Source organism: Mauremys mutica, unplaced genomic scaffold (assembly GCF_020497125.1).
Source record: "Mauremys mutica isolate MM-2020 ecotype Southern unplaced genomic scaffold, ASM2049712v1 000009F_np12_subseq_1:161612_obj, whole genome shotgun sequence".
Lineage (NCBI taxonomy): Eukaryota > Metazoa > Chordata > Testudines > Geoemydidae > Mauremys > Mauremys mutica.
Genome location: NW_025422797.1, coordinates 55223 through 83108, shown reverse-complemented (window position 1 = coordinate 83108; position 27886 = coordinate 55223). Strand labels below are relative to the sequence as shown.

General features: G+C 48.5%; 1 protein-coding gene across 3 annotated transcripts in view; it reads right to left on the bottom strand.

Moving 5' to 3' along the window:
• LOC123356896 (bcl-2-modifying factor-like) overlaps positions 1 to 27886 on the bottom strand; it is an 84456-nt gene that overhangs the window by 10269 nt on the left and 46301 nt on the right. For 2 of the 3 annotated variants that reach the window (XM_045000150.1, XM_045000152.1), the window contains exon 5: positions 1974 to 2053. The exons of the other annotated variant lie outside the window; for it this stretch is intronic. In XM_045000150.1, the coding sequence (XP_044856085.1) occupies positions 2029 to 2053 (25 nt within the window). In that variant the 3' untranslated portion in view covers positions 1974 to 2028. The remainder of the gene's footprint in view (positions 1 to 1973; positions 2054 to 27886) is intronic. 3 annotated transcript variants of the gene reach the window in all.

Genomic DNA, 27886 nt, shown 5'->3' with positions numbered 1-27886 from the left:
GCCAAGTCTCCTTTGGCTCTGTCTAGTAATAATCGTTTCTGGAGTCCAGCCAGGGACTGCTGCCAGTTCCAGTCACACTCTGCTAATGCAAGAGGCAGAGTTTATTAATTCATCGCCAAGGCCCATTGTCTGGGACACTGCCTGGCTGTTTATTTACTCCAATATGGTCTGTATTTACTCAGACAGAGCAAGCGAAGGAACATTGTTTAACTTTGCAATCCCTTCTGCTGGAGTAGACATGTGACCTTATGCAGGGCTCCAGATAAATGTTCAGAACTTGTGAGTCTTTTTTTAGTAGTATGGCCTCAGATAACTCTGGTAGCTAGTTGCCGAATTGTGGCAATCTCATAACAATGTTCTCATATGAAATGATTGATTGGTTGATTGGTTTTGTCCCATAGAAGCTAAAAGGAGAAAAGCAAGTGTGTAACCTAGAACTAAGGACATAAAATACAAACTCTAAGCTAGGTTAAGTTCCTGCCTTAAAAGAAAACCACAGGACAGGACATGTAGAGCTGAGGCTACACTCTACCTTTAATTGACCCGAGTGTTGGGTTGCCACCTGTCTGCATTTGACCCAGACAGTCTGGTTTTTTGGCTTCTATGTTCAGGTGCCACTTATGGTTGCCAGGTACCTGAGGAAGAGGCAGAGAAGGGGTGGGGCCTCAGAGAAGAGGTGGGGCATGGACAGAGCCTTGGGAGAAGAGGCAGGGCAGGACCTCAGGGTCCCGTTACCAGCAATTAGAAATGTGGCAACTCTACCCCACTGTGTCTATGGATTTTTGGGGGGAGGGTCTTAGAAGGGTATGGCATGTTACAGGATAGTAGTATATTTGCTATAATGTCTAAGGGCACATCAGGGGAAGGCACTAAGGCCCAGTCTACGCATACAGCTGTTGTACTGGGATGGCTATTTTGGTTAGTGGAGTGGGGTTTTTTTGTACTGATTTAGTTATACCAGGACAACCCCTAGCAAGGATGCAGTTATGCTGGTATAAAGGTGACTGAAGCCTACTCTACAATTAAAAATTATATTGACCTAGCTACATCACTCAGGGCTGTGAGAAATGTGCCCTGAGTGCTGTAATTAGGTCTAACTAATGTCTGGTGTAGATGCATCTAAATCAATGGAAGAATTTTTCTGTCAACGTAGCTACGGCTTGTCAGAGGTGGATTAACTATATCGATGGACAACCGCCTTCTGCTGATGTAGCGCCGTAGTGTAGATGCTCCCTACAGCAGCACAGTGGCCGCTCTGTCGTTGTGCCGCTGTAGTGGCAGCAGTATAGTGCCCTGCCCAAATGGGAATAGCTATAGGATATAAAGCACCTTTACTGGTATATCTGTAGCCACTCTATGCAGGTTATCTAAAGTGCTACAATGTTTGTACGTAGACAAGCCCTTGAGGGGAGCGGGGAGACAGAGTGGCAACCTGAACTGTGTATGCCCTTGTTTGGGTTGATTTAAGTCAGATCCTCTATGCTATTGTAACACAGTTTTGTATTTAATTTCCTGTGTTTGTAACTCAAGCCAACTTCCAGTGTTGCATGTGTGAATGTTTGTTTGGGTTTTTGTAAGGGCCTTTCAGTTACTGGAAAGCATGAGGATTTTTAAATAGCTGTTAACACTAAACTAAAAGCCTGATCTTCCTTCCATTGTGGTCAGTGATAAAACTCTGATCAATTTAAAACAGGAATGGTGTTGAGCCCTAAGGGCCAGATTCACCATTGACCCAAGGCCTGTGCTGCCAGCTCAGAATAGGAGCATTTTACTCTCACTTTGCACAGGTGTAAAGGAGCACACAAGGTACAGGGCAGTGGCAAATTGGGCCATATCTTCATTCGTGTCTTGTTTTTTTAAAACAAAACTGGTCAGACACTTCCTACTGTGAAAACAGCAATCATGCTCATCAGCGCTATCAGCAACCACTTCCCACTCTGCACACACACACTTTGGGTAAGAACAATCAATACCATGGCCTGCATATGAAATCTGCTGGTGGGGTCCTGACTCCTAGTCTTTCAGGAACTATGAGAACAATTGGCTGTCCAAGCTGAAAGAAAGAAAGAGAGGGTTACATCAACTGGGAACAATCCCAAGAAGTGCACATGGGCTTATCTTGCTCTGCAATAGCATCTACCCTTATGAGATTCCCCAGAAAGACATTACATTGCATTGCCGTGGTAATGTTTGTTTGCAGTGTTGTTTGGCAATTGTAGCTGCGGTTGCCAGTTGACCCCCCACCCCCACCCCTGGTACGGTTTCACGTCAGGTAACACATTGGTTTTGTTTCAGTGACACGGTGATACCATGGTTGGCTGTGCTGTACAGTAGCACAGCCGAGTCTTTGTTATTCTGTCAGCAGAGCTATTTATACATTGTGACTCTCCTAAGGGCTGCTTCCTGTGTTGTTGCTCTTCCACAGGCCAAAGCAGTCTGCCCAGATATGTGGAGTAGCTAATGCCATTCATTTGTTTACTGGTATTTTCTGCGTGGAGCACATTATACTTGTGCTATGTGAACTGTACATGCTCCCTGTTCATTTCTGGGTGTAATTTAAAGTGTTTATTCTTAACTTTATAAGCCCCTGAATGATTAGATCCTAGGTTCCTCTCCGATGTGTGATACTGCAATGGTTCAGATTAACTGAGATGCTGGTACCAACACACCTCTTAGTTTAACTGGGAGGGGGCTGGGGACAGGGTTACTTCTGTGAAATAGAGTCTATGGCAGGGTCTCAAACATGCGGCCCATGGGCTGCATGCAGCCCGCGAAGTTATTTTCTGCGGCCCGCAAGCGCCTCACAGCCCCCCCGCCATCCCCCAGCGTTTACCTAGAGTGGCTCTGGCCCGGCATGGACCGGGGGCAGGGCAGGCTCCCTGCCTGCCTGCCCGCCCTGCCCCCGCGCTGCCCGGGGAAGCGGAAAGAACATGGGGGAAGAGAGGCGCAGGGGTGTGTGTTGATGTTGCTTCAGGCACCGCTCCCAGCAGCTCCCACTGGCTGCGGTTCCCCATTCCTGGCCAATGGGAGATGCTGGGGGCGGTGCCTGAAGCAACAGCAACACACGCCCCTGTGCCCTTGCTCCCCCATGTTCCAGCCGCTTCCCAGAGCAGCGCGGGTGCAGGGGGCAGGCAGGCAGGGAGCCTGCCCTGCCCCAGTGCATGCCGGGCCAGAGCCCACCCCTCGAGCAGCTGTTGAACCCCCTGCTCTGAGCCCCTTGCCGCACCCTGCACCCTGACCCCCTGCCATACCCCTCCTGCACCCCAACCCACTGTCCTGAGCCCCCTTCCGCACCCTGGTGCCCTGCTGTACCCTGCACCCTGACCCTCTCCTCTGATCCTCCTGCTGCACCCCAGTTCCCTGCCCTGAGCCCCCTGCCGCACCCCAACCCCCTTCCCTGCACCCGACTCCTTGCCCTAAACCCACTGCCACACCCCGCACCCCTCCTGCACCCCAATCCCCTGCCCTGAGCCCCACCACACCCCTCCTGTACCCCAATCCCCTGCCCTGAGCCCCACCACACCCCTCCTGCACCCCAATCCCCTGCCCTGAGCCCCACCACACCCCTCCTGTACCCCAATCCCCTGCCCTGAGCCCCACCACACCCCTCCTGCACCCCAATCCCCTGCCCTGACCCCCTGCTGCACCCCTCATCCCTCCTGCAATCCATACCCCAACTCTCTGCCCTGAGCCCCTGCCACACCCCACACCCCTCCTGCACCCCCTGGGGGCAGGGAGGGGGCGGAGTTGGGGTGGGGATTTTGGGGAAAAGGTTGAAATGGGGACAGGGAAGGGGTGGGAAGAGGCAGAGCAGGGGGTGGGGCCTCATGGAAGGGGTGGAGTGGAAGCAGGGCCAAGGGTGGCGGGGGAGAGGTGTCAGTAATGAGGCCCTCGGGCCAATGTACTAGTCCTCATGTGGCCCCCATGGTCATTTGAGTTTGAGACCCCTGGTCTATGGGCTAGTCTACACTGGCAATGCTAATGCGCTGTCACAGCAGCACTTTAACATGGCTTGTGTAGTTGCAGCATAGCGCTGGGAGAGAGCGCTCTAAAAAAGCCCACCTCCATGAGGGGCGTAGCTACCAGCCGTGGGAGCGCGGCTACCAGCGCTGGGAGCACTGTCTACACAGGCACTTTACAGCGCTGAAACTTGCTGTGCGCAGGGGGGTGTTTTTTCACCCCACCCCCCCCGAGTGAGAAAGTTGCAGCACTGTAAAGTGCCAGGATAGACAAGCCCTATAACATGCCTCTCCCACTGGTTCACTTGAGCCCAAATTTGTTGACCTTTAGCTCATGCATGCTGCAAGTTCACTTTATGTCCCATGCTTTTTCTGGGACAGGTTGGCTGTACTGAGTAATGTGGGAAGCCTAGTTTGGGGTGAATTGGGGAGGACATTATTTTGGACATTGGTCCTAATTTGTATATTTTATTAGTTAATTTTTAAACATGCACCCAGGGCTCTAGATCTATTTTTAAATAAACCAAAATAGAAATAAATAACTGCTTGGTATGGGCTTTGATGCTATAGAAATAGCAAGTCAGGAGGGAACACTTTACTAACCTCAACAGAAAAAAAACTGGACTGAGTGAAAACAGGCTCTAAAAGAAAAAGGAAAAGACACACCAACAACATGTATTTTAGAAGGAAAGGGGGAAATAGTACAGGAATGAACAAAAGATAAGAATGAAAATGGGAAAGTTCTTTTTAAAAATGTATTTTATAGAAGATTTTTATGCTCAGACATTGCAGTAAACCATGTTGCACATGCATTTCCATTAGCGACAACCATAAATATGTATGTGGAAGGGAGTGGTAATTGGACAAAGGATACAGGTTTCTGAAAACTAATACTATACGCTGCTCTAGCATTTGCCTGCATTGTTCGTGCCTGCCAATTCATCCCTGAGTACAACAAAAGTCTTTATGTGTATCATATTAAAGGCTACATGCAATTGAACTGAAAATGACACTCTCTCTCCTGCATAGTGAAGATAGCTCTTAAAAAGACTGGGATTTTTCAGCTTGGAAGAGAGATGACTGAAGGGGATATGTCTAGAAAATCATGAATGGTGTGGAGAAAGTGAATAAGGACATGTTATTTACCCCTTCACATAACCCAAGAACCAGGGGTCACCCAATGAAATCAGTAGGCAGCAAGTTTAAAAGGAACAGAAGGAAGTATTGCTAAACACAACATACTGTTAACCTGTGTAACTCATTGCCGGGGAATGTTGTGAAGGCCAAACTATAACAAGGTTCAAAAAAGAATTAGATAAGTTCATGGAGGGTAGGTCCATTAATAGCTATTAGCCAAGATGGTCAGGGGATGCAATGCCATGCTCAGGGTATCCCTAGGCTCTGACTGCCAGAAGCTGGGAGTGGATAACAGGGGATGGATCATTTGATGACTGCCTGTTCTGTTCATTCCCTCTGAAGCACCTGGCATTGGCCACTGTCAGAAGTCAGGATACTCGGCTCGATGGACTATGGTCTGACCCATTATGGCTGTTCTTATGTTCTCCATCTGTGGCAGTGGAAGAAAGAGGGAGACAATCAGAAGGTCCGTGTGGGCAAGGTTTCTGAAGGGGTTAGAACATTTCTATGCAGAATGGCTGCTGGGTACCACCCCAGAAGTAGCTGCATACAGCTAGTGAGTAATTATCCTTATATCTTCTTCTTCAGCGCTTAGCCAGACAGTCAGCCGTAGCGATTGTTCGCCATTTGGTCCATTCCTGCACAATCACACAGGCTCGACGGCCTGAGAGTCCAACATCGGAACTGACTTTATGAACCCATGTAATAGGGGGTCTGCCTCCGGGCCGCCTCCACCCCTCGGTTGGAGGAATTTTAGCCCGGATGTTACAAGCCACCCAGAGCAGTTTATAAAATGCTTTGGGATCCTTCTGCATAGGGTGAGCTACAAGGTTCAGTTTATTTGCATTACTAAATGTCTGACCAACATAGGGACTTACATGAGACCCATTTGGCAGAAACTCAGTCCACACAAGTTAGAGGATGCTGGTGGGTTGAAGCAAACACCTAGTGGGCTTGCACAGATGATGTATGTCCTGGTTGAGAAGGATCCCAAAATGTTTTACAAGCTGCATATAGGGGACATCGTTGTACATGTCATATTCAACAATTGCTTCTCTCATTAATGTTACAAAATTGTGGCCACTTATTGCATCCTGATTGTCACATGCATGGCATCCTGAAACTTTGCACAATAGTAGGGCAAGAAGTCTGGACCAAAAGCACAGGCATCTACCATTTGGACCAAAGGAAATTCTCTTTTGTTTGCATGGCGTCTGTGACAGGCAGCTGAACAGGTCTGATTCTATACCATGGAGCTCAAGTGTACAATACATTTTTAGCCAGTGCATTACAATAAGTTCACTAGCAAACCCAAAGAGCTTCATCGACTGGGACTGGAATATAGAATCTTTCATTTTAGATTGCTAGTTCAAATCTGGCCTAGACTGCTATACCCTCTGAAGGCTGTTTAGTATCTGCTGTGGAAAAAAATGGTGGTTGCAGTCCATTTCCTAGTGAACAACTGTTCCCATGTTACAACCACCACCACAACTGACTAACTGGCACTCTTGTTAGTAATCTCAGAAAATAAGACAACTGAATAGACATGGAGACTAAATTTCACCCTCTTCACTAGAGGTGATCCCTCCAATGCAGGGTTGAGGCATATTGGCAGAGCACTGTGGAGAAGCTTGCCTTTGTCAGTCCTGTTCTGTGGGGAGGACTCGGCTTACAGAGATGTGAAAGGTGCCAGACTGACAAGCACAGCATTAATGTAAAATCTGTTCTTTAAAAGGTGTCCTATGCTGTAGTAGGTTGTATACCATCTGGTTGAACTATTTGCTGAAGTGGGAGTTCTTATAATTGGCTGGACTCAGACAAGAGACTCACAAGTTTTCATAAGTGTGATTTAGCATAGGTGTGAAATGTCCTCTTCTTCTTTGTCTGGTTTGTCAGCCAGGAGATGTCTGTTCCAGAAGCAAAGGTCAAAAACAGTAGTTAGTGTGCGCAATGTTTGTTTTGTATAAGACCAAAGACAGGGGCTGCACTTACAACCCATTAGGAGAGAATACATTGTGGGTGCAGTGTTGGGGAGTGCAGAGAGAGCAGCTTTGGAAGTGGACAGCTGGTAAATGATGGGCTGATGCTTGGGTGGTTAAAGACTAAACCAGAATAAATAAATAAATGTTATAAAGAACTGAGCAGGGGACTCCAAGTATTTCTGAACCATGTAGCGGCAAAGAAATGGGTGCCTCAGGGGAGTACTGAGTGCACAGCTCAGCAATTCATTAACTACAGAGACTGGAATGATTAAAGATTTCATATTAAAGACTGAAGAGTGGCCTCATGTAAGGCCAGATACCCACCACTCTCCCTTCCATGCCCACAAGGGTGAGCATCCTACTAGTACCTAAACAAGGGCCAACCCACCTTTCCTGGAAGTCAATGGGAGTTGTATTCTGCTAAGATTCTTACACTGTGCCTATCACAGTAGCATATGAGCACCTACTGTTTTGCTGCTAGCATCTACAAGAGCAGGATCAGACCCTAAATGCATGTTTCATTGGCGCTACCTTTGATAAAGGTAGGCTCCATGTCAGCTTTCTTGCACAGGGAGTGAGTGGCAGCCTGCTAGGTCAGCTCTAGATCCCTGGCTTCCCTGTGACTCTCTCATTCTACTACTTCTATTTTTGAAGATCCTTCTGAATAACATATACAGTTTCAGACCATGGGGAATTATGCTATCCAGGCAGCTGTAGTTTATTTGTGTCAAGGTAGGGGCACTAATGTGTATTTGGCCATTCAGAATCACAATTCTTTCAACATCTTCTAAATCTCAACTTCATCATTTCTACAGAAATGGTGTCTGGTAACTATTTCAACAGCTTAACCCTTAAATCACTGGATTCCCCCAGCCTTTACCACTCCCCCAAATGCTTCTCTTTATGTGCATGTGTGTTTGTATGATACACAAGGGCTTAGTCTTCAACTGGTTTAAAAAAAAAAGTTTTGCACTTAAATTTTCCTCCCACAATCAGCTGTGACAGGGTTGCCTACTTTCATGCAGTATGTGCCTTTGATTGTAAAGCATTGGGTACAGGCTTATTTCTTTCACCAAAGCTTTATGCTTCTACAATTCTATCTTTTCTCCAACTAACATTTCCTTCAGTTCTTTGTTTTCTTCCCTTAAAGCCTTCCATTTTGCAGCCCTGCCAAAATGTCTGCATTTTCTTAAATTCTCATTTCCTCTGGCACTCACTTCATGCTTATAGTTACAGTAACTTAAAAAAAGAGATTTTACATTGAGCCCAATTTCCAGTCTGTATCTTCAGTTTTAATATTGCTTCACTGCTGACTTTATTCTCATGTTTCTGCTTGATGCAAATGTACCTGCTTCAGTTTGGAAACATTAATTCACTTCAAAGTCAGACCTGTTTAAAACAAACAAACAAACAAACAAAAAAAACCAAGGAGGGGATGGGGCTTGATGTGTTCTGGTTCCTTTTATTAACTTAGTTTTTATTTGCTGTGCAAAGGCCTAATTTGTGTTTAGTTTTATATCAGATGTTGCTGGTTACCCATATCTCTTCTGCCTTGGGCCTCATTGTGCTGTTCACAAAATTAGCATTTTGTGTGTGATTTGTTTTCTTCTGCAGGTACACAAATATGTTCACACACACACACACACACCTCCCCCAACAACAACACACACCCACAACTCCAAAAACATGCCAGGCTAATTCCTGCAATGGGCTGATGCTTCTTGAGAGGTGCAGATTAAAGATGCTGAATAGCTCTCATGAGTCATTAAGCATCATGTTGAATCTGAACCTCCATGCACCAAGAATAGATTAAGATATTTGCTAAACAAGATGGTAAACAGAAGTAAAAATAATGATTTTCCTTTAAGCCTAGACTTGCAAGGCATTTTAAAATAATGAAACTTCACAATTCCATTATTAAATGTTTTCACAGCCATTTTTCACATGCGTAAACTGAGACAAAGAGGTTGAGGCCTAGATTTTCAAGATCATTTGTATACCTGCATGCCTCAGTTCTACATGCACTTACCCCAATTGCACATATAATCATAGCAAGTATGCATGTGAATTAGAGGTAGGCACACACACACACACTTTTCTGAAACATCTGAGCCTAAGTGACTTTCCTAACCACAAAGTGAATCAGGGCTAGAGCTGTTGATAGAATCCAGGAGTTCTGACACCCAGTTCTCTTGCAGTTTCTTCTACTTTTCTTTAGAAAGTAGGGCTTGCCTTATATAGGACATTGGCCTTTGTATTGTCTTGATCAGTGAACACAGTGGTTTTAGAAAGTCTCTTTCTTGTATGAATATCTTCTAGGAGACTGTATGAAGTACAGAAGGGGCAGTGGGAGCAGAAACTTATTTTGTGAAATGTAATAAGAGCATAACTAAGTTTGCTCTAGACAAAGATTCTCTGACTATCTGGGGAACATAGCGAGAGACCCCTAAGGGGAAGTTGAGACACACCAGTAGTTGGGGAAATGAAAGACCATCATTTTTGAAAACTGTCATCAGAAGTTGCAAATCTCTTGCTGCTTAGTGAGAAAAACCCCCTTCCATGATTTGCTATGCACTTAATCAGACATATGTCAACTTCCTCAATCTGATACTTTAAAGAAGTTATCAGCACTAAGGGTCACATTATTACTAAAGTAAATCCAGGAATTAGTAGCAAATCTGAAGGTGGAAGACAATATGGGTGAAAGGAATCATGAAGTTACAGATTTCATGATTCTAAGGGTATGGCTACACTGGCAAGTTGCAGCGCTGGAAAGCCTCCACCAGTGCTGCAATTAGTAAGTGTCCACACCTGCAGGGCACTTCCAGCGCTGCAACTCCCTGGCTGCAGCGCTGGCCGTACACCTCACTCAGCATGGGGAATAAGGATTCCAGCGCTGGTGCTGCAGCGCTGGTCATCAAGTGTGGCCACACACCAGCGCTGTGATTGGCCTCCAGGGTATAAGGATGTATCCCAGAATGCTTTTATAAATTACTCCCTTTGTTTTGTTATGCAGCCTCTCTTTGTTTTGTTGTGAACTCCGAGCTCCGTAGCTCCGTTGATCCCGGAGCTGTTTATCTACAAACACAGCTCCTGTTTGCTGTGATCAATCTGTGAACAATCAAATGAGATAATGAGGCAGGCAGGGAGTGAGTGTTTGCTTGGCAGAAACAGCGGGGGCAGAGGGGAGAAAGGGAGTCGTGTTGGCTGCAGGCTGTTTGCAGTTAAGAGTTAAGGGTAAGGGATCGGGAACATGTTCTGATTTTTCAAGTCAGGAAGCTAACACACAGTGTTGGCTTCAAAAATCCACTCTCTCTCTCTCCCCCCGCTCCCTGTCACACTACGCCCCACCCCACCCCCCTCTTTTGAAAAGCACCGTTGCTGCCACTTGAATGCTGGGATAGTTGCCCATAATGCATCACTCCCAACAGCGCTGCAAATACTGCAAATGTGGCCACACACCAGCGCTGGTAGCTGTGAGTGTGGCCACACACCAGCACTGGCCCTGCACAGCTGGACGACCAGCGTTGCAACTACCAGCGCTGCAGATTTGTAAGTGTAGCCATACCCTAAGTAAAGGAAGGAGTGAAAGCAGCAGCAGGAGGACAATGGATTTTTTAAAAAAGCAGATTTCAAACTCGGAGCTGACAGATAAGCTCCTATGTGAATAATATCAAAGGGAAAAAGGAGTTCTGGACAGCTGGCAGTTTCTCAAGAAGACAATATTAAACACACAACTACAGATTAACCTGATGCAAAAGATAGGAAGAACAGTACGAAACCAATATTGCTCCACCAGGAGCTTCTTTAGTTACCTGAAAATCAAAAAGGAATCCTACAAAAATTGGAAACATGAACAAATTGCTTAAAAGGACTACAAAGAATAGCACAAGTATGTAGGAACAAAATCAGAAAGTCTAAGGCACAAAATGAATTACACCTAGCAAGGGACATAAAAAAAACCAATAAGACAATGTTTGTTAAATACATTAGGAGCAAGAGGATGACAAAGGCAAGTATAGGTCTCTGTGACAGGGTAACACTTTCCCTGTTTTCTGATGCCCCAGAACCTGCTCAGACCCACTTTTGTCTTATGCGTTGGCTGTATTTTATTCTAAACCTGTTCACAAACAAACACCAGTAGGGTACAATATCACAATTTTAACTTCCAGAGCCCTACCAAGGACTGAAAGAAGTAGGAGGAAAAGTGGTCTCCCCTCTTCTCTCTAGGGGGCTCCTTCATTCAAGGCTCAGCTAGTCCTGTTCTCTCTCCTGTAAGACTGCCTTAGGGCTTGGCTACACTTGCAAGTTGCAGCGCTGGGAGTTACAGCGCTGGTCATGCAGCTGTGTAGGGACAGCGCTGGTGTGTGGCCACACTCACAGCTACCAGCGCTGCAGTGTGGCCACACTTGCAGCATTTGCAGCGCTGTATTGAGAGGTGCATTGTGGGCAGCTATCCCACAGAGCACCTCGTCCCATTTTGGCGCTGTGGGTTGTGGGAAGGGGACGGAAGGGTGTGGGTCATTCCGCTTCCTGTCCCCACGCCCCGTGGTGCATCGCTTCGCATCCCAGCATTCACAGTTTTTCCGGCCACGTTTGGCGCCATTGTGAGTCTCTTTCTGTTTTTTACTCTCTGTCTGTGAATCGCGATTTCTGTGGGAAATGGAGCCCGAGCTGCTGAGGACTGTGCTGATGAGTGTCGTCAGCACAACACGTTTGGCAGTTGAGCTCTTCCTTCAGCTCCAAAGTGACAGTGAGGAGTCCGACGATGATATCGAGTCGCCTGCCGCGTGTGACACTACAGTGCTTGTGGCATTCACAGAAATGCTCAGCACCGTTGAACGCCGCTTTTGGGCTCGGGAAACAAGCACTGAGTGGTGGGATCACATCGTCATGGAAGTCTGGGATGACGAGCAGTGGTTGCAGAACTTTCGTATGAGAAAAGCCACTTTCATGGGACTGTATGCTGAGCTCGCCCCCACCCTGCGGCGCAAGGACACAAGATTGAGAGCTGCCCTGACGGTGGAAAAGCGGGTGGCTATTGCAATCTGGAAGCTGGCAATTCCAGACAGCTACCGGTCGGTCGGGAACCAGTTTGGAGTGGGAAAGTCGACCGTTGGAATCGTGTTGATGCAAGTTTGCAGGGCAATTAATCGCATCCTGCTAAGAAGGACCGTGACTCTGGGGAACGTGCAGGACATTGTGGATGGCTTTGCACAAATGGGTTTCCCTAACTGTGGAGGGGCGATAGATGGGACGCATATTCCTATTCTGGCACCCCCCACCTAGCATCCGAGTACGTTAATCGGAAGGAGTATTTCTCTATGGTTCTCCAGGCGCTTGTGGATCACCGTGGGCGTTTCATTGACATTTACACAGGCTGGCCTGGAAAGGTGCATGATGCACGCATCTTTCGGAACAGTGGCCTGTTCAGGAAGATGCAGGCAGGGACTTATTTCCCAGACAGAAAGATCACAGTAGGGGACGTCGAAATGCCCATTGTGATCCTTGGAGACCCCGCTTACCCGTTACTGTCTTGGCTCATGAAACCCTATACAGGGAAGCTTGACAGGAGCAAGGACCGGTTCAACTACAGGCTGAGCCGGTGCCGAATGACTGTGGAGTGTGCTTTTGGGCGTTTAAAAGCCCGCTGGAGGTCCCTGTATGAGAAGCTAGACTTGGGGGAAAGCAGCATCCCCGCGGTTATATCCGCATGCTGTACCCTCCATAATATTTGTGAAGGGAAGGGTGAAACATTCAGTCAGGCATGGACCACCGAGGTTCAAGTCCTGGAGGCTGAATTTGCACAGCCAGAGTGCAGGGCTACTAGAGAGGCCCAGCACAGGGCTACAAGGATTAGGGATGCCTTGAGGGAAGAATTTGAGGCTGAAAGCCAACAGTAATGTTTGGTGCCTTGCACGGGAGTGAAGTGCAGTGGTTACACTGTTAGGATTCTGTTATCCCTAACATGATTTGCAGTGACTGTTTCTTTACTAGGATAAGGTATCTTTCACTATCTGCAATGATAAAGACTGTTTTCAAAGCCAAGATTTATTTTATTGAAAAGAAAAAAACTTCATTGACAGACACACAACATTTCAGGAACCTAGGGCAGGGGGGTGGGTTGGTGAACTGTACAGTCACAAGTTTGCATATGTCCTGTCTGCAGTGCTGTGCAATGGCTGCTGCACTTCAGGGTCCATATACTGCATGGTGATGGGGATTGAGTGCAGAGGGTAAGGGTCGTAGTTCTCAGGGCTGGTTGGTGAACGTACAGGTGTTGGAGGCAGCTGGTGGTGGTAAGAACCTGGATGCTGGGGAAGGGGGTTTGGAGCTGACATTGGGGCAGAAGAGAATAAAATTTGGGACGGGGGGGGGGGGCTGTGGGGCAGCACGGGACTGCTCTGCCTGCATGGCTACGAGTGCATGGAGAGAGTCGGCTTGGCGCGCCAGGATGCCTAGCAGCTGGTTTGTGCTTTTCCTCTTTGCCACAGCGTTTCTCCGCCAATGTCTCTGGCGGATCCTGCTTTCCCTTTCTCTCCACTCCTGCAGGTGTTTACTCTCTCTAGCAGAGTGATCAATAACTGTTTTCAGCATGTCTTCCTTGGTTTTTCGCGGCTTTTTCCTCAGATTCTGTAGTCTCTGTGCTGTGGTGGAGCTTGGCAGTCCAGCAGTCAAGGTCACTTTTGGAAGGCAAAAATGGCAACAGTTAACAGGGTAGCATTGTTCATTATCTCATCCAAACAGTAATTCCCACACACTGAAGGAGTTTACAGTCTTCACTTTAGCATACTTTTCCCATACCAAATAAGAGCACACATAACACAACAGGAGCCACGAAATGGTGAGTAAGGGGTACTGGGTGCTTCAGGGCTGTGCAGGGGTTTCTGTGCGTTGGGGACAGCAAACAGCTGCAGGGGGGATCTGCACTAAACAGTCTCCCAACATTTTCCACAGGAGTTACTCCTGGAAGATATCTCGCTGCTGCGGGTCACCAGGGAAGAGCGGGAAGGTCTTCTACAGCAATGCGGATTCCGCCCTGGCCCCTATGCAGCTTGCCTGTGTGCAGCAATGGTCCCCCCACCCCTCGCGGTCCCCCCACCCCTCAGGACGCGTTAGCCTGACTGGGACAAGGACCACAGTGGCTCTCCCTATAAACCTGTGCAGGCACATTGCCCACGCTCTGGCTGAAACTTTTGAGGAGATTACTGCAGCCGATAACCGCGACGTGATAGACCACATCAATGGGCTATTCCACATCTAGGCATGCATGCATGCAGCCCTAACCCCCCCTCCTCTCCCGAAACATTTCCACCCTGAAAATAAAAGCCGCTTACCGGTAACCCGCTCCTCTGCTTGTCCTTCAGCAACTGCTGGCTGCTGCGATTGGCTACCTTCCTCCTGGCTTGAGAAGAGCTCCTGGCTGCATGCCTCCTGGGACTCTGGGGTGTCTTCCCCCATCCCAGTAGCTTCACTCGCGGTTTCCTCCCCCCCCCCGCCGCCTCCTCCTCCTCCTCCTCCTGTCCCCCACCCTGCTCAGAAGTGTCCATCGTGGTCCTCGGATTGGCAGTGGGGTCACCCCCAAGTATCGCGTCCATCTCCCTGTAAAAACGGCAGGTCGTGGGGGCAGCGCCGGAGCGGTGGTTTCCCTCGCGGGCTTTGTAATAGGCACTCCGCAGCTCCTTTACTTTAACCCTGCATTGCAGCGCGTCCCGATCATGGCCCCTATCCAGCATGGACCTTGATACCTGCTCAAAGATATCATAATTCCTACGGCTGGAGCGCAGCTGGGACTGCACAGCTTCCTCCCCACAAACACTAATGAGGTCCATCAACTCGCCATTGCTCCATGCTGGGGCTCGTTTGCCGCATGGAGGCATGGTCACCTGTAAAGATTAACTGATTGCACTCCACACCTGGCTGCAGCAAACAGGAAGGGGATTTTTAAAATTCCCGGGGCATTTATAGGGCGGGTCACCTGAGGCCAGAGCAGTAGAGTGCAAACTGATGAGCAGAGTGGCTGAACAGGAATTCTGGGATATCTCCTTATTCCCTGGAGGCCAGTTAAAGCGCTGGTGTGTGTCCACACCTGATGAGCAGCGCTGGATCACCAGCGCTGCATTCCTTAGGCCTGGTCTACACTAGGACTTTAATTCGAATTTAGCAGCGTTAATTCGAATTAACCGCGCACCCGTCCACACCAGGAAGCCATTTAATTCGACATAGAGGGCTCTTTAGTTCGAATTCTGTACTCCTCCCCGACGAGGGGAGTAGCGCTAAATTCGACATGGCTATGTCGAATTAGGCTAGGTGTGGATGCAAATCGAACTTAGTAGCTCCAGGAGCTATCCCACACTGCACCACTCTGTTGACGCAATGGACAGCAGTCCGAGCTTCGATGTTCTGACCAGCCACACAGGAAAAGGCCCGGGAAAATTTGAATTCCTTGTCCTGTCTGGACAGTTTGAATCTCATTTCGTGGTTGGACATCGGGGCGAGCTCAGCAGCACCGGCAGCAATGCAGAGCTCTCCAGCAGAGGAGTTCATGTAATCTCTGAATAGAAAGAGGGACCCAGCATAGACTGACTGGGAAGTCTTGGATCTGATCGGTGTGTGGGGCGAGGAGTCTGTGCTTTCGGAGCTGCGCTCCAAAAAACGGAATGCAAAGACCTACGAGAAGGTCTCCAAAGCCATGAGAGACAGAGGATACAGCCGGGATGCAACGTAGCGCCGCGTGAAAATCAAGGACCCCAGACAAGGCTACCAAAAAATCAAAGCGGCAAACGGACGCTACGGAGCCTGCCACCACTGCCCCACCAGTGACCATGGACTCTGACGATGTGACAGTGTCAACGGACAGTTCCTCGGCGATGTTCACGGACGGGGAAGATGAGGAAGGGTTAGTGGAGGACGAGGCAGGCGACAGCGCTTACAACGCTGGTTTCCCCGACAGCCAGGATTTCTTCATCACCATCAGGAAGATCCCCTACCAACCCTCCCCGGCCGTTAACCCGGACCCTGAATCAGGGGAAGGAGCAGTCGGTAAGTGCTTGAAACATGTAAATTTTTATTCTTAATATAACAGGAATCTGAAGTATATGAAAAGGAGGTCTCTCTCTCTATATATATGGGGATAGAACAGAAATCCTCCTGGGAGATCTCCACGAAGCTCTCCTGGAGGTAATCGAAAAGCCTCCGCAGGAGGTTCCTGGGGAGAGCTGCCTTATTGGGTGCTCCGTGGTAGAACACTTTTCCGCGCGAGGCTTTCATGAGGTACTCAGGGAGCATTGCCTCCCTGAGCACGGCTGCATAGGCCCCTGGTTTGTGCTGGCTTTCACGCAGCATGCGCTCTCTATCTCCTTCAGTGACCGTCCTCAGGGTGCTCTCGCTCGGAGACTCCTGCATCTAATTAGGGGAATTACTGTAATGTTACGCCTGGTCCAAAGTATTTTTAAAAAATCTCCGGACAGACGGTGTAGCAGAGACTCAGCACGCTGCTGCGTGACAAGCGTAACGGAAAGCCAAAGAATCAAATGGACGCTCATGGAGGGAGGGGGGACTGAGGACGCAAGGTATCCCAAAGTTCCTGCTGTCTCCGAAAAGCATTTGCATTCTTGGCTGAGCTCCAAATGCTTCTAGGGTCAAACACAGTGTCCGCGGTGGGTCAGGGTATAGCTCGGCAATTTACGCACCCCCCCACCCACCCCCAGAAGTGAAAGGGAAAACAATCCTCTGTTGACTCTTTTACATGTCACCCTATCTTTACTGAATGCTGCAGATAGATGCGATGCTGCAGCACTGAACACCAATATCCTTGCTCCCCCACCCCGCCATGGGTGGCTGACGGTACAATATGACTGATATCCATCATCATCATCAGCCTATTGGCACATGGGGCAGTGCAAAAGGACTGGTAACCATGCCGACTAGCATCAGTGAGGTCGATCAAGGGCGCCTGCTCCTAATTTTTCCTGGTAGATGGTGCAGTATGGCTGGTAACCGTCCTCATCATAGCAACAGGGGGCTCAGCTCCATCAGCCCCCACCCTTCATGTGTAAAGAAAAGATTCAATTGCCCCTGGACTAGCAGAGGGATGCTGGGCTCCTCTCCTCCACACTCCTTAATGTCCTGTCTGGACTATCATAGCAGCTGGAGGCTGCCTTCCACTCATTTCTCACTAACAAGTCACTGTGTCTTATTCCTGCATTCTTTATTACTTCATCACACAAGTGGGGGGATAATGCTATGGTAGCCCATGAAGGCTGGGGGAAGAACGGAATGAACAGGTGGGGTTGTTGCAGGAGCACCCCCTGTGAATAGCATACAGCTCATAATTTCTGCAGGATCTGACACAGAGCAGCTGTGCTCTCTGGTTCTATGGTACAGTGGTTCTCTAGTACACTTGCCCATATTCTAGGCAGGACTGATTCTATTTTTAGATACCAAAAAGGAGGGATTGACTCAGGGAGTCATTCCCAATTTTGGCTTTTGCGCCCCTGGCTGATCTCAGCCAGGGGCACTTATGACAGCAGCAAATAGTGCAGTGCAAAAGGACTGGTAACCATGATCATCTTATTACCAATTTATAGTATGGTAGATGGTACAGTATGGCTGGTAACCATCTCTGCTGTCATGCAAAAGCAAAAGCATGCTGCTGTGTAGCGCTGCTGAATCGCCTCTGTGAGCGGCATCTAATACACATACGGTGACAGGCACAAAAGGCAAAACAGGCTCCATGGTTGCCATGCTGTGGCGTCTGCCAGGGCAATCCAGGGAAAACGGGCTCGAAATGATTGTCTGCCGTTGCTTTCCCGGAGGAAGGGATGACTGATGACATTTACCCAGAACCACCCGCGAAAATGGTTTTTGCCCCATCGGGCACTGGGATCTCAACCCAGAATTCACAGAGACAGACTAGACTGTGTTCATTGTTCGCAAAAATGTATCTTTGCAAGGAATTCACTCCCTTTTTCCCATCACACAGCTTCGACTGTCTCCAGACCTGCCACAGCATCCCCCTCACAGAGGCTGGCAAAGATTAGGCAGCGAAAGAAAAAGACACGGGACGAGATGTTCGCTGAACTTATGGGGTGCTCCCGAGACGAGGCGGACCAGCAGAGCCAGTGGAGGGAGACCCTCTCTCTGTACCAGCGCTCACACAGCGAACGGGAGGAGAGGTGGCGTGAGGAAGAGAAGCAGGCGACTCAAACGCTGCTTGGACTAATGAGGGAGCAAATGGACACGCTCCGGCGCCTTGTGCATGTTCTGCAGGACCGCAGGCAGGAGGACAGAGCCCCCCTGCAGTGTATCTGCAACCGCCCTCCCCCGCCACAAAGTCCCATACCCCTCACCCAAAATAACTAGAAGGAGGGGCGCCAGAGGCCGTGAAAACTGTCACTGCACCCCAGCAGAGTGCTCAAGTACCCAAAAGCTCTCATACCCTAAATTTTGAGAAGTTCTTTCCTTCCCGCCTCACCCAAGCCCCCGTCCCAGTTTCATCCCCTAACTGTCTAGTTGATAATAAAAAATACTTTTCTGTTAATTACTGTTTCCGTCATGTTCTTTTAGAGGAGACTGTGTTTGAAGGCGGGGAAGGGGGTTGGTAATTGGACAGGACAATCACCTTTACCAGGGTACAGACACGGGGGCAGGATCAGCAGCAGGTCACACACACAGTGCAGTCAGTAGGCACCCTGATCGGTATGGGAGGTGGTTTGCAGGTTCTGTGTGGGTGGGGGGGTACGTGACTTTGTAGCGGGGAGGGCGGTTACAGATCTCATGCAACGGTCCCTGTCCTGGACCACAGAGCCACGCAGCAGAGGAATCTGTATCCGTCCTCCCCCGCCAAAAGGCCACATAGCCCCCGCACCACAGAGTCCCAAAAAGGAGGGATGGCAGGCTCCGTTGAAACAACCAGTCCGGCACTGCAGACCGCTCTGGGAGCAGGAGCCTGTCATTCCTCGAGTTTAGAGGCGGTCTTTACATCACCGCACACCCTACCCAGCACAGTCCGCGTCCCAGTTTCAACCCTTTAACGCAAAGTCATCAATAAAGAAACCTTTGTAAAGTTACAGTGGAACATGTATTTTATTTTTAAACGTGTGTTGGAAGTGGGGGAAGCGGGGTGGACGGGATATGTAACTTCAGATGCTAGTCAACAGTAACTTGGTAAAGAAACAGGGGCAGGTTCAGCTTCTCTGTAAAGAAACTGAACAGTCACAGGTCACGCTGCTCGCTGGTACTTGAAGAGTTCCTTGTCGCTGTGCAAGGCGCCTGCATAGGGCTTCACGAGCCAGGGCATTAGCGGGTAGGCTGGGTCCCCAACGATCACTATAGGCATCTGCACATCCCCAAGAGTTATTTTGTGGTCCGGGAAGAAACTACCTTCCTGCAGGCGTCTAAACAGACCAGAGTTCCTGAAAACACGCGCGTCATGAACTTTGCCTGGCCACCCGACGTTGATGTTGGTAAAACGTCCCCCATGGTCCACCAGTGCTCGCAGCACCATTGAAAAGTAGCCCTATTTCTCAGCAGCTGACTGTGGAAGAGGTGGACGATAAGGTGCGAGGAGTTGACAACGGCCATAACTGCAGCGGGATCCGTGCTCAAAGTGCTGTGGCGCCCGCGCTGTCACTGAGCAGAAAAGTGCATGAACAGATTGCCCGCAGGCGCTTTCAGGGAGGGAGGGAGGGCATGATTGATGGTTCAATGATGACAGTTACCCAAAACCACCCTCGACACATTTTTTCCCCCAGCATGCATTGGGGGGGAAATCCCAGAATTCCAATGGGCAGCGGGGAGTGCGGGAACTGTGGGATAGCTTCCCACAGTGCACCGCTTCCAAAGTCGACGTTTGCCCCGTTACTGTGGACTCACACAGTCGAATTAGTGTATTTAGTGTGGATACACAAATTCGACTTCATAAGGTCGATTCCACAAATTCGACTTAAGTTGATTCGAAATAGTCTTGTAGTGTAGACATACCCTTATACCCCAACCCGACCAGGTGCACAGCCAGCGCTGCAGCCAGGGAGTTGCAGTGCTGGATGTGCCTTGCAAGTGTGGACGGAGAATAATTGCAGCGCTGGAAAGCCTCCACCAGCGCTGCAACTTGCAAGGGCTTGGCTACACTTGCAAGTTGCAGCGCTGGTGGAGGCTTTCCAGCGCTGCAGTTAGTAACTGTCCACACTGGCTGTGCACCTGGTCGGTTTGGGGAATAAGCATTGCAGCGCTGGTGATCCAGCACTGCTCGTCAAGTGTGGCCACACACCAGCGCTTTAATTGGCCTCCAGGATATTAGGAGATATCCCAGAATGCTTTTAACTAAATTACTCTCTTTGTTTTGTTATGCAGCCTCTCTTTGTTTTGTTGTGAACGAGCTGTGCGCGGAGCTCCGTTGCTGGTGCTGCTTATCTAAAAAACAAACAGAGCTCCTGTTTGCTGTGATCAATCTGTACCTGGCTGTAAACAATCAAATGAGAGGCAGGCAGGGAGTGAGTGAAACAGCGGGGAGTCGTGTTGGATGCAGGCTGTTTGCAATTAAGAGTTAAGACTAAGGGGTTGGAAACATTTTCTGATTTTTTCAAGGCAGGAAGCTAAACACACAGTGTTGGCTCCAAAAATCCACTCTCTCTCTCCCCCCGCTCCCTGTCACACTAGACCCCACTCCACCCCCCTCTTTTGAAAAGCACGTTGCTGCCACTTGAATGCTGGGATAGCTGCCCATAATGCATCACTCCCAACAGCACTGCAAATGCTGCAAGTGTGGCCACATACCAGCACTGGTAGCTGTGAGTGTGGCCACACACCAGCGCTGTTCCTACACAGCTGCACGACCAGCGCTGTAACTCCCAGCGCTGCAACTTTCAAGTGTAGCCAAGCCCCAAGTGTAGCCAAGCCCTTACTGTCTTTTTATCAGGTTGTTCAGCTGAAGACTAATTAGTTCCTTCCCTCCACAGTCTCTCCCGATTCACTAATTATTCAATCAGCTCTTACTGGGGAACTAATTGAGGAGAGTGCTGATCCAGAATTCAGAGGAGATGACTTAAATAGAATGGTAACATGGAGACCTCAGAGCAGGATGGTCAGGCAGCAGAAGAAAAATGTAGGGCTCTTGAATCAGAATGAAAACTTTGTGCTCCTAAAAAAATAGAAGCTTCATCAGGAAAATACCTTCCCAAAACACTGATTAAATACTTCCTTTAGATTTAAAGATATTGTCTCAGTTCTTCCAATAAGGGAAGCTTTGGAGACACCTGTTTCTCAGTCATTACATTATTACTTCTAATGAGTAATATGTTGGTCTCAAAATATTCAGTATATTTGTCTCCCTCAGAGCTAAAAAAGGTCAGCCACATTCTCATTATTATGCATGGATATTCCAGCCATTGCAAGCATGTTCAATAAGCATCCATGAGCTATGGTCAAGAAGTGTTGAGAAAAGGGTCTAGTAGCCAGCAATAAACATTTCCCTTCTTTAGAGTGAAGCTCATTAATTTTGACTCAATTTTAAGGCTTTTGGCTCTGGCAATGGTTGAGTTTGATACTGTGTGGTCAGGGAGAGCTTTACAATTCCACAAATACTTATTTTTAGATCTTGCACATTTGAATTGTCACAGCAGTTTGGCAACTCTGTATTGGTGTCTCATTGCAGGGGGACTATCTAGCAACTGCAGTAGCAACCAATGACAGAGAGAGGGTAGAAATCCACCCATGTTTCTGGGTCAGGAAGACCACATGGTCCAACAGGGAGACCTAAAAAGTAAAGAGATCACATAGAGATTCAGACCAAGAAAACCCTGCAGTGCAGAACTACGTGTGAAGTTTCATTTCTCTATTATGATACTTTTGAAATGGTCTCTGCACCTTTAATGGATGAGTTAGGCACCTGAAACCATACTGGAGATGACTTTTTTCACATTTTTCTGTCCATTTTCAATGCATCCCAATGGAACAGAGAAGTACCAAGCTATGCACAAAGTCTCATGAGAGTTAATTGTGATCAGCTCCCAAGTGCTCACAAGAGGCACCGTTAAAAGCCAAGAGCCTTGGTCTGTTGAAGAGAGGCTCTTGTTGGAGGAGGAATCTTGACAGCTCAGGCTCTTGACAGGGAATCAAGTCTTCTGGGAGATTCAAGGTTCTTGAGGGGGTAAAGAGACTTCTTGACAACTTTATAGGCCTCAGTATATTTTCATTTTACTCTCTAGATCATTGTTGGGAACCTGCAGCCCACGGGCCGCATGCGGCCTGTCAGGGTAATCCGCTGGTGTACCGCGAGACAGTTTGTTTACATTGACAGTCCGCAGGCATGGCCGCCCGCAGTGCCCAGTGGCTGTGGTTCACTGTTCCCGGCCAATGGGAGCTGCATGTTTTCTAGAGGGTGTGGAAAATACATGGGTGTAGTGAAAAATGGACTGGAGGATACAGGAAGCAAGGAGAAAAGAATGATTAAAGAACTCCACTGCATCCTTTGATAGGGACATGCAACCCTAAAGATTTCTTCACTTGCTACATCACTGCTCCAGAATGATGGCACTGCTATCACCACTCTTCCTTCCTGAGCTGTGACTTATTAGCAAGAGGTGTTCCTGTCGAGGGATACAGTGTGCTCCTTGCCCAGTGTTCCCTGCCCAGGGCCGGTGCAAGGATGTTTCCACCTTGCGCCCTCCCTGAGCCTTGCGGCAGCTCCCTGCCTCCCCCCTGCCCTGAGGCACCCCCCCCACAGCAGTTTTCCCCCCCCCCACCCTGAGGCGCCTCCCCTGTGGCAGCTTCCCCCCCCACCGCCCGGGGAGCCGGGCGGCAGCTCCCCACCCCAGCTCACCTCTGCTCCGCCCCCTCCCCAAGCCCTGTGGCAGCTCCCCACCCACCCTCCGCCCTGAGGCACCTCCCCCCCGGCCCACGGCAGCTCCCCCCCCCCACCCGGGGAGCCGTGTGGCAGCTCCCTGCCCCAGCTCACCTCTGCTCCGCCTCCTCCTCGAGCACGCTGTCGCTGCTCCACTTCTCCCACCTCTCAGGCTTGCGGTGCCAATCAGCTGTTTGGCGCCGCAAGCCTGGGAGAGAGAGAAGCAGAGCAGGGCGGAGTGCTCAGGGGAGGAGGCGGAGCAGAGGTGAGCTGAGGCGGGGAGTTCCCGGGCTTGCCACCCCCCCCCCTTACTTGCTGCAGACGGCCCTCCCCGCACCCCTCTGCCCCAGCTTCCTCTGCCTAAATGCCGACGATGACCAGGGTGGCCAAAGATCCGGTCACCGCCGAAGAAAATGCCACCCTCCCAAACACCAACACCCTAGGCGACTACCTAGGTTGCCTAATAGGTTGCACCGGCCCTGTCCCTGTCCCTGTCCCTGCCCCTGCCCCTGCTGGTTGCACGAGTTAGGGACCATGATGGGTAATGGAACTCAAGTCTCAGACAGCACTGCAAAGCTCAGTCCTTAAAACAAACTCACAGCATCCAAAAACAAAACAAAAAAAATCTGGTGTACTTATGCTCAAAGCCATACATTTGACACAGACTCAAGAGATGATAGTTTATAACTGAGCAGTATGATTAAAAAAGAACCCATAATTTGTGTGTGCAGAAACGTTATAATTTCTGATTGTAGTGGGGTGGTCACTCCCCTCTGGCCCTGAAGGGGTTAAAGAAGCCCTGGAGAGGGCTGCGGCTGGGGAAAAGGAGTGAAAGCAGCAAAGCTAGGCTGCTTGAGGTAGCAGCCACAGCTGTGGCCAGCTCAATTAGAGCCCAGCTGACTCTGATAAGAGGGCTGTGGGGCAGAAGTTGGAGGAGTCTCACTGTGGTGAGAAGGGCTAGCTGCCTGAGAGGAAGGTACCTGAACTGGAGCAGTGCTAGGAAATAGAGCTGGGGGGCTTCCAGCCTGGTAAAACCCTAGGCTGAATCATAGAATCATAGAATTCAAGATCAGAAGGGACCATTATGATCATCTAGTCTGACCTCCTGCAAGATGCAGGCCACATTAGCCGATCTACCCACTCTTTTAGCAAGCGACCCCTGCCCCATGCTTCGGAGGAAGGCGAAAAACCTCCAGGGACACTGCCAATCTGCCCTGGAGGAAAATTCCTTCCCGACCCCAAATATGGCGGTCAGCTGAACCCCGAGCATGCGGGCAAGACTCTCCAGCCATACCCTCTGAAAGAGGTTAAGAATATCATATCATTGACCCAATTTGACCCAATTAAGTACCAGTTTGGCACTTAATTGACCAATTGACCAATTGAAGGCCTACGAAGAGGTACTGGGGCTACAGAGGTGCAGCCTGGGACTAGGCAGAGGCAGCTGGTCCTAACCCCTTGCAAATGATGAGTGGCCATTACAGACTGCAGTCTGCCCCAGTGAGAGGGGGCTAGATGATGACTGGCAAGGTGGGTTTAGAGGGTTGGGGGTTCCCCAGGGAGGGGAGACTGAGCATGTGGAAGCATTACCTCAGGGTTCTGCCCACTGCAAAGGGGCACTGGGGTCTGAGATGGACACGGGGCCTGAGGCAAGCAAGATATCGGCCAGCAGAGGGTGCTGCGGAGGCTGAAGAGCTAATGCCGGAGAAATTGTTGAAAAGTATTGTTGAAAAATTGGTAACAAGGCTCTGGACACTTGGCTCACATTGGACACCTGTGCAAAGCCCATTTCTGAGCACAGGTTCAAAAAAAAACAACCAAAAACCCGCACCCATGCAGAGCAGGTGGAACCAACAGGATGTGCACATAACAAACTTAAGTACCTATAGGATCATCTTTTCTATCTTCAAGCTCCTGCTCTCTATGCCCCCCACTTCCCAAGTCACATTAATCACTGTTCTGGGCTGACTCGTATCTAATTTTGCATTGTAAGCTCTTCAGGGCCGAGACTGTGTCTTCTCAGCACTGAGAACACTATCAGGCAGTTGATTAACAAAACAAGTAGAGGGGCAGAAATAGCTCTGCATGGGGTCATGGGGCATTTATCTGTTGATAACATGTTCAAAACCAGCCAAGGCTGGTAATGACCTAAAGTAGCTACTAGCTGTCTAGTGTTTGGTAGCCTCTGACATGAGTTGGTGTTTTAGTACAGTCATCTGCAGATATGTCCAGATCACAAATACCACCACATTTTCCACTAAGTCAAAGTGATATCCTCGTAGACAGAAGACAGACCAAGGATTGAACCAGCATGAAAACTAAACTGCTCCTGTACCTAAAGCTGATCTCAGTAGACCAAGATTGGCAGATTAGCAAAAGTTCAAAAATCATGAGTCAGACTCCAAATAAATAATTTGCTCAAAAGAAAATTGATTAAAAAAATGTTTTGACCACCTTGTGCCCTTCTTTCCCAGTATGTGTGTGGGTGAGAGAGAGAGAATTACAGTGTTGTCAACTCTTCCAAGTTTATTGGGAAAGATTTAATGGAAAACTGGGCATCAGGATTCTTGGCTCAGCAGATTGTAGTCTAGTAACTACAAACAGCATAACCAAATGCAACACGCTCATCTTTGAGTCATCTGCCTGGAGTGAATTTGGGATATCTGGATATAAAAACATGAGCCTCTACCACTTGAATTAAAGAAGCTCTCTTAGGAGCACTAGCAGAGTCAAACTGTTACATGTGGTTTTGTTGCTAAACACAGAAGCACATTGTGTTAGTGTGGGTTACAGAAACACCTAATTTGGTATTTTCCTTGTGAAAAACTATGTGGCAAAGAGACTCAGATTTGGATTCTGTTCCTAGCTCCTTTGAAGTGATCTTAATTATCTTATAATGAAATGGATGAATGATAGTTACTCTTCAGGGTATGAGATGGTGGCTTATAATAAGGTTTTGATGGATATTCAAATAGACAACAGACAGTGAGAGTTAGGACTAGAACTCATGGTCTCTCAGGCATGGTGGAGTCTCTCTTGAGATTTTTGCTTCCCCAAAATTATGTGAAGGCTGGAGTTTTTGCATCATTGCAAGATTGCCTGCAGCCAGGGCCAAAATTGCATTAACATAGAAGTTTAGGACTGGAAGGGATATCAATAGGGTGACCAGATGTCCCGATTTTATAAGGACAGTCCTGATACTTGGGGCTGATATAGGTGCCAATTACCCCCCACGTGGTGTCCTGATTTTTCACACTTGCTATCTAGTCACCCTAGATATCAATAGGTAGCCTAGTCCACTCCCATGCACTCAAAGCAGGACTACATAATAACTAGACCATTCTTGACAGGCGTTTGTCTAACCTGTTCTTAAAAACCTCCAGTGAGGGAGATTCCACAGCCTTCCTAGGCAATTCATTCCAGTGCTTAACTACTCTGATAGTTGGGAAGTTTTTTCTAATGCCCAACCTAAACCGCCCTTGCTGCAATGTAAGCCCACTGCTTCTTGTCCTATCCTCAAAGGTTAACAAAAGCAATTTTTCACCCACCTCCTTGTAACAACCTTTTATGTTCTTGAAAATTGTTATCATGTCCTTCCTCTCCCCTCCGCCATCTCTTCTCCAGATGAAACAAACCCAAGTTTTTCAATCTTTCCTTATAGGTCATGTTTTCTAAACCTTTAATCATTTTTGTTCCTTTCCTCTGGACTTTCTCCAATTTGACCACATCTTTTTGTGAGAGTTGCTAAGGAAGTTTGCACTTCAGCTATCTGTGTAGCATTTGCTCTGAGGATAAATATAGGACTTCATACTTTAGCTAAAGTCTTCACTAGATTTGATGAAAAGAAATGATGTTTCTGAATTGTTGGTGCACCTTTCCTTGTAAAGGTGAAGAGCTTAGGTCCAAGAATAGGCCCATTACCACTGAGAGCAGTTTTCTACACTGTATGCAGCATATATTCCGCCAGTTTCTCTGCTAGGCCTGTAGAAGCTGTTGAACCTATCAATATATCCCCTTAAGCACTACCTGGCAAAGTAAAGCAGTGGCCCACACCTGTACCACATGAGGGTCCTGCCTCTCAGGAGAGAAGACATTAAAAATAAAAACCCACCTCTAAGGCAAGGAAGTGCCATGTACTGTAGTAATACGACTTTGTATTTACAGAGCATCTTCCATTTGACACTCTCAAAACTCCCTACGAACTAATGGATTAAGCCTCACATGGGATATCAATAAATCAGTATTCACAAATGGCTAAACTGAGGCCCAGATAGACTAAGTGACTCACAGTAAGTTATCACACAACACAGTATCAGATCCAGGAATAAACCTAGCTTTCCTTCCCCCTCCCCCCAAATCTATTCTTTAACCATTGCACCACCTATGGCAAGTGACCCAGCCCAAGCACCCTTCCTTTAATCAAGAGATTACAGCCCATCTGGGACAGCAGCGGCATTCCAAGTTTAACATGATGCTCCTGGATGGGTCATCAGAAACAGGGATCAAACCCTGGGAACAACAGATCGAGGAGAATAAGCCTCTACTTTCTAAGCTGAAAGATCCAGCCCTGTTAGTTCAAACCCCCATGTGGTCCAGCCTCTGTGTGGGCAGGGGTTAAATATTTCTCTTAGCCAGAGAAGCTCACTCCAAGGTTCAACCCAACTCATATTCCAAGATGGGACACCACTTATAACCCAATCCAGGTTGGTTAGTGGCAGTGGGAATTGAACCCAGGATCTCTGGATGTCGAAGAATGAGCCTCTGCTGCCCAAGCTAAAAAAGACTTTCATTGCCCAAAGGCTAGAGCAGATTCAGTGTGGCACAGAGGCTAGAGAGAGCCACACTTAGTGTGGTTTGCATAAGGATATACTGTACATGCAGGGAATCATGTAAAAGCACTGTGCTCCAAGGACTATATAATAAGCATATCTGCACCACAAGGCAACCTCCACCATCACCAAGGGTGA